General features: G+C 37.2%; 1 protein-coding gene across 2 annotated transcripts in view; it reads right to left on the bottom strand.

Annotated features, from left to right (window-relative positions):
• Positions 1–1,551: 1,551 nt before the first annotated feature.
• Positions 1,552–7,850, bottom strand: part of LOC106875802 (dual specificity mitogen-activated protein kinase kinase 2) — a 20,176-nt gene continuing 13,877 nt past the window's right edge. For both annotated transcript variants that reach the window (XM_014924074.2, XM_052968183.1), the window contains exon 8: positions 1,552–6,512. In XM_014924074.2, coding sequence (XP_014779560.1) covers positions 6,374–6,512 — 139 coding nt within the window. In that variant the 3' untranslated portion in view covers positions 1,552–6,373. The remainder of the gene's footprint in view (positions 6,513–7,850) is intronic.

Raw genomic sequence — 7,850 nt, 5'->3', positions numbered from 1 at the left:
CATCATCATCATCATTATCATTTAACGTCCGTTTTCCATGTTGACATGGGTTGGATGGTTTGACTGGAGACTGGCAAGCCAGGAGGCTGCACCAGGCTCCAATCTGATCTGGCAATGTTTCAACAGCTGGATGCCCTTCCTAATGCCAACCAGTCCGAGAGTGTAGTGGGTGCTTTTTACATGTCACCAGCATGGGAGCCAGTCAGGCAGCACTGGCATCGGTCACGTTCAGATGGTACTTTTTATGTGCCACCAGCACAGGAGCCAGTTGGGGCAGTGGGGCTAGCATCAACCACATTCAGATGGTGCTTTTTACATACCATCAGCACAGGAGCCAGTCGGGGCAGTGGGTGGGGGCCGGTATCGACCACATTTAGATGGTGCTTTTTACGTGTTACCAGCATGGGGAGCCAGTTAGACGGGACTGGGGTAATGACCCACACATGCATGGTGCTTATTGCGTTCCACCAGCATGGGAATCAGTCAAGCAGCACTGACATTGGCCGCAACTACAATTTCCTTTTGATTGTGATTAGATTTGATTTTACTTGACTCAATAGCTCTCTTCAAGCACAGCATGTTGCCCAGTGATACAGGGGTACTTTTTAAATGGGTTGGTTATGCGAAACTGGTGTAGGCTATGGCTGTGATCTAACATCACTTGCTGGGTCTTCTCAATCACAGCATATCTCCAGAGGTCTGTCTTTCATCATTGCTTCTGTGATGCCCAACATTCGAAGGTCATGCTTCACCACCTCATCCTGTCTTCCTGGATCTCCCTCTTCCATGGGTTCCTTCCACTGTTAGGGAGTGACACTTCTTCACACAGCTCTCCTCATCCATATGCAGCACACGACCATACCAGCTCAGTCATCTCTCTTGCACACCAGATCTGATGCTTCTTATGTCCAACATTTCTCTCAGAGTGCTTACACTCTGTCGTGTGTGCACACTGACACTACACATCCAGTGAATCATACTAGCTTCTTTTCTTTCAAGCCTATGCATGTCTTCAGCAGTCATGTCCCATGTTTCACTGCCATGTAGCATGGCTGTTCGCACACATGCATCATACAATCTACCTTCACTCTGAGTGAGAGGCCCTTTGTCACCAGTAGAGGTAAGAGCTTTGCCCTGGCTATTCTTATTCTAGTGGCAACACTCTCCAAGCATCCACTCCTACTATAGACTTGGCCACCTAGGTAGCGGAAGCTATTAACTATTTCTAGTTTCTCCTGGCATGTGATGGAATCAGTTTTCTGAGCATCTACAGTATTTATTGCCCCTGTGCATCTGCTGCACACAAAAGCTGTCTTTCCAGTTAACCTTCCTCTGATGTTGCTACACCTCTTTATTTTCAATAAAATAAGTGTCAGTACATGGTAATAAAAAATCAAAATATACTTGGATGTTTCAAATAAATTTTAACATGTTCCAGGTCAAGTCACATCATTTTAGCTTTAACTGATTCTTTCTAAAGCTTTCAGAGACAATTTTAAAATTTTATAATTTTTAAATCAAACAAAAATAATAAAGCAAAACAAACCACAGTTTATAGTTTTCATAAACAAAAGATTTTTATTAGCTATTATTTTCATAATTTCATTAAAAAATTCTTTTATTTATAAATATAGACAGTTGATTTCATTTCTTTCAATCCAAAGCTTACAAATCAAGAATGAAGAACTATATATATCCTGATTGCAGCAGACATACCATGTTTTTATCTGTATTGAACCAAATTACAGTTACACAAGATGCAATATTTCAGATTAAACATATCAAATTTGGTACAGAATATCCAGAGGATTTGGTGGGGATTATAAGAGGCAAGATAAACTCAATGGAAGTGCAATAATTTTGATTTGTTAAATATTTTGGAATGTACGTCTGTAAATTTTTTCTGGGAACTATTTAAAAGGCAGTTATTTTAGAACTGCAGTGAAATAGTGTTTGTAATGTCTAATGTCAGTGGATGGTTAATATCCATGGACTTGTACAGGTTAGAATAGACAGCTCCCATGAATTATGTACTCTGCATAATTGCATTTTCTGTTAAATGAAATATGTTGAAGCCTTTAAAGATATGAAAGGTTTTGTCTTTGTATCTACTTTAGTTTCTGATAAAAATAATGAAAACATAGTGGGATTTTAATCACAGAGATTTTTATATTTGTTTAAAACTAACCATCCCATTTAATAAATCAAATTCAATTATTCAAAACTAATTACTTCTATTTAACCCTTTAGCATTTAAGCCAGCCATATCCAGCCTAAATGTTCTACTGGTTTTATGATCAAACCAGATAGATCTGGTTTCTCACACCTACCCTGAAATGTCATTCTAAAAATAAACAATCACATTATCAAAATTGTGAAGCTATGAGATAATGGATGATTAATTCAAAACAACATGAATAAATAAGCATTACATTTTACAGAGTAATCTGAATGCTAAAGAGTTAGTAATTTGCTATCACTTAATCTCAAGCGTATAATAATGTTTTAAGAAATTTTGGAAACATTTGGACACAAATGACATGGCTATGGGGAAAAGCAGTTTGCTTCACAGTTACATGGTTCTAGGTTCAGTCCCAATGAGCAGAACCTTGGAAAGTGTCTTCTACTACAGCTTTAGATTGACGTATATGATGTGAGTAAAACTTGGTACAAACAGAAACCACGTAAACTCTGCATGTGTGTGTGTGTGTGTGTGCATAAGGTGAAAGAGAAAGATGGATGTCTATGTCTAGATAAAGAAACAGACCTTTGATCAACTGCATTCCAGACAGGGTCAACTCACCCTACCACTTTAGAGGCAACTTGGAATACATTATTCAATGTATCCTCACCTATTTCAAGTTAGTAGGATGTGATTTGAGGGTGATATGGCTGCTACTCATAGCAAGTCAAGCTATCTCAATGATGTCCCTTAAAAGTGTTTGTGTCTACCAGTGTACATTCCTTGTGGTATTTACTGCCTAGAGAAATGTCCTTCAAGAGATGAACTCATTCATGGGATGATTGAAGTTTTGATTAAAATAATGATCCTTTTTATTTTATAGGTTTGGGCAGTGAAGTGGCTTAAGGTACTCACACCCCTGCTTCTCAAAACTAGTTAAATCCAAGTTGTTAACACCCTTTATGAATAATTGCAAGTTGAGAGCTGAAGGAAAAATGCACACAGAGTGGGAATCCCAGAGAGGCAACATTCTGAGAATGAAGGACTGAGATTGGTGAATAGTACAGGTTGAGAGGAGAAAAGATGAGTGAATCAGAAGTGCTCAAGTGGAGGTAGCACAAGACTAACTTGCTCTGAAGCGTAGATGACCACACTAGTAGAAGGTTAAAAATGATGCCCCAACAGAATTCACAATCTTCTCTATAGTTCTGCATGCTTTCAGAGACTGTGAGGAAGGTGTGTACATACAATATTGAACATTATGCCCATTTGGCATTTTGTGACAAAAACTCTCCAGTCTTTGGTACATGACCTCTTATATGCCAATTATTGTATCTTGAGCCACACAGTGCAGAGATGATGCAAAACTTGATGGATAGATTTTCACACTCCTGCAAGACCTTTGATTTCACCATCAGCCTTGACTAAACTGTAGTAATGTACCAACCTGCACCTAGATTGCCATATATAGAGCTATCTATGTTGATAGCCACAAACTGAAGGTGGTTGGTAAGTTTACATACCTGGGCAGCATTACCAACAGTTGCTTCTCTATGGACGATGAGATCACTGCATGAATGTAAAAGGGACACTGATGCCTTTGCTCCTCTGAAGAGTTGTGTCTGGTCCCAGAGAAGCTGGCAGTCTACAACACATGCATATTTTTGTGTTAAACATGGGTAGTGTACTGCCACACCTAAAAACACTTGAGTGTTATCATCAGCAATGTTTGAGAAATATCTTGGGCATCCACTGGATGACACATACCCTTGACACAGAGGTTTTAGCCAATGCAGTGAGTATTGAGGCCAACATTCACTGTCACCATATGTGTTGGGTTGGTCATGTTGTGCATCTTCATGACAGTAGAATTCTCAAGCAAATGTATGGCAAACTGTCACAAGGTACTCAACCACAACATAGGCCAAGAAAGCAATTTAAGGACAATATAAAATAATTGCTTGGAATCCGAGAGATTTCTGAACAGGTATGGGAAGACATATCACATGATAGGAAAACCTGGAAGCAAAGAGTCTAAGATGAAGTGAGCATATTCCAGTGAAATGCAAACAAGTGGGCACGCTTAATGAGATCAGAATGAAATGACAATTCCATTGACCCTACAGTTCCTCATCAAGTCTGAAGTCTATGGCCGCATATGTTTGTTTTGCACAGGCCTAGTGAGTCACCAGAGAAGCCACAGAGAAAGACCTGTAACAAACTACAATGATTTTCTTGCTGGGGCCAACCTCACATGCACTATTTTCCCGAAAACATGTATATAAATCACTCAGAGTATTCAGGCATATGAGGGTGCACTGAAAAAAATCGCCAGAATGATCCAGAACAATTAAAAAGTCAGAAGAATTTGTATGAATGTCAAATCTGCAACAAGTTCTGTAAGTTGCTAGCAGGATTCAAGAACCATTGTCGTTTTCACAATATGTTATGCAGTGCTATATTTAGTCAGCCATGGTCTTAATTGTTTTATGAGTCAACAGCCATCATATGTGTGTGTGTATATATATATATATATATATATATATATATATATATATATATATACGTAAAGTGTGCATGTGCATAATCTGTTATAAGATTTTGTCATATGCTAAATGTTTGGTGGTCTTGTTTATGTAATAACTTGGAGTCAGTCAACTAGCCAACCATCTTCTGAGTCATTAGTCAGGTGGAACCAAGAATCAGAGAGATAGCCAAACAATTATTAACGCAATGTATATTATCCATTGTAAGGAGTGTATCTTTTGTTCCCTAGCATAGGTTAAAGAATAGTCAGTTCAGACTGAAAACCATTATGACAAGAAAATAGGCATATGACAGGGAGAGTCAACTTCCACACAGTGCAATCAAATATTGCTTATTTGAATACAAAGTCAGAAACAGAGAACTGCTGTACTATGGAGGATAGCAAACTATTCTCTAAGTATCACTTACTGCAAGTCATTAACCTATTTTAGGAGGTAGCAAGGAGCTAAATCTATTGTAGGAACAACATCTTCCACACCCTAAAATAAGCATAATTGGGATTAGCCTCTAAAAGTTCTGCAATTTCAATTTCAAATTACATTACATCTAACACAGGTAAACTGGGAAGTGTTTATCCAGTAAAATTTTTTTGAGAAAAATGAGAAGAGCCTTTCAGCTGTATACAGCTACACACAAAGTGTCACATGAGTAGCTTTATATAGCAATGATTGGGAAGCATGTAGCACATTCAACATCATGACCTCCCATTGTGAAATGTTTAATTCATTTTATTACTTTCCAGGATTAATTATATATCATTTCAGATAATCACATTATACTTTGTGCAATCAAATTTCTTATGGGATTTTATAGTTACAGCAGAGGCTGGTCAAATAGAGCAACACAGGGAAGCAATAGTTCAGCTAATAGCTAATATGCAGAGGAACAATGTCCAGAAGTTAAAAGTCAGGTACAGCTAGGTAAAAGACAGGCAGAGAGGAGGAGGTATTTTAGTGTTATATGTCAAGGAAATGAATGAAATGCTTTCAAAGTATTTTGAACTATAAGACAAATTAGACTGACATGGAAGAGCATTGTACTGTCAGTAACATTAATAATAATCCTTTCTACAATAGGCACAATGCCTGAAATTTCAAGAAAGGGGGCTAGTCAGTTACATTGACCCCAATGCTCAAATGGCATTTATTTCATCAATCCCAAAAGGATGGAAGCCAAAACGATTCATAACATTTGAACTCAGAACATAAAACCAGAAAAAAATGTTGCTAAAGAGTTTTGTCTCATGTGCTAGCAATTCTGTCAACTCACTCACTGCCTAAGTAACATTGAAAATAATGAAACATGAAAGTGTTACTGTGAAACTTTGATAAAAAAATTTGAATGCAACAGTGAGAGCCTATTTCAGTGGAAGCTTCAGATGGGTTACATGTGGAAATCAGAATGGAAATGTTGTAAAAAATGATGAGTATAAAATGAGAGAAACCAGCAGAACTTTTATCATTAGTATGTATTAGTGTCGTTTCTCATCATGTGTCTATCAAACAGAAATATTTAAGGTGGAAGAAAGTCAGAGGCAAGTCAAGTAATGTTGGATATAGTGCATATCCAGGAACATTACCAGTTTGCATTTGATAATCTAGATAATACTCTTGGCAGTAATCTTAAAAACTGTAGATGTATATGCTATGTCTTCAATAGGTACTTTTCAATAAGTGGTGATAAATATTCACTCATATTGAAGTCGTCCTTTTCAGCATTTTGTAAAAATATGTGATCAAGAAGACCTTCATATTTGGGTCGCTTTTCAACTTCTTTTGTCAAACTGCAATAAAGTAAACAAACATCAGTTAAATATTGATTTGATACAAAAGTAAAGCATATTTACAATAATTTATCTAAGTAACTGAAAGTATTATATGGAGTAAACAGGTTTGTCTGAAAAGCACATTAGTAAATGTTCTAGATGACGTTAATTTAGAAACTTATCAAGGACATTTCAGGACTCACTGGTTTGCCTTATACCTATTACTTGTTTTAGTCATTAGACTGTGGCCATGCTGGGGCACTGTTTTGAAGAATTTTTAGTCAAACAAATTGATTCCACTACTTGTTTTTTTTTAAAGCCTGGTACTTATTTTATTGGTCTCTTTTGCCAAACTGCTAAGCTACAGGGATGTAAAGACAGTAACACCAGTTGGCAAGCAGTGGTGGGGGCAAACACAGACACACGTATGTGTGTGTGATGGGCTTTCAGTTTTCAACCAAATCCACTCACAAGGCTTTGGTTGGCCCAAGGCTGTAGTAGAAGACACTTGCCCACTGAACCTGGAACCATGTGGTTGGGAAACAAGTTTCTTACCTTCACAGCCATGCCAGTTTGTTATAATTTTTATATATCAATGATCTAGTACACATCTGCCAAGCAACTGAGAAATCCCAAAGTTTTTAAGCAGAAGGTTTTAACTGAAAAAATTAGTAAACTATACGAAATTCTATAACAGCCATTTAACCCACAGTGATAACATCTGTATCACAATGTAACTATTTTAGTAACTCATTATTTGTGAAGCTGGAGAATAGCAATTAAAGTATATAAAACATGCCACCAATAAGAATTTATGTAAAAGAAAAACAAAAAAACTTCCAGTAACACAATACTAGCATGCATTAAATATTCACTTCATGATTATGGTAATATAACTCATCCCAATCAAGAGAAACCTGAATAGCATAAAACATCTAATTGAGTTAATAACTTAAGTAGCTATATTACCTACTAGCAGAAATACCCGGCTTTGCCCGGGTTAAAGAGAATAATGAAATCTAAAAACGCCGTCTAGACTACGCAACCCTCAACTGTTAGTAGCTACGATACCATATTTCTACATTAATAACTCTCCAATCCATGCCAGCATGGAACATAGACATTAAGTGGAATGCCAGTCTCTCATCTAGGAGGGCCTTGAAATCAATGTTACCAACTGTGTCGTAGTGATAATAAAAAGACCCAAAGGAGGTCTGCAACGAAATAATTTTACTCAATACTTTGCAAGTGAATCAGTGGAGGCAAAGATGCGTCTCATTTACTTGACAATTTATGCACCACATTGCAGAAATCACAATGTAAGTATATCTGAAAGGGTAGTCTTACACTGTTGTA

The sequence above is a fragment of the Octopus bimaculoides genome, chromosome 5 (genome assembly GCF_001194135.2).
Source record: "Octopus bimaculoides isolate UCB-OBI-ISO-001 chromosome 5, ASM119413v2, whole genome shotgun sequence".
Lineage (NCBI taxonomy): Eukaryota > Metazoa > Mollusca > Cephalopoda > Octopoda > Octopodidae > Octopus > Octopus bimaculoides.
This window is presented reverse-complemented; position numbering and strand designations above follow the sequence as displayed.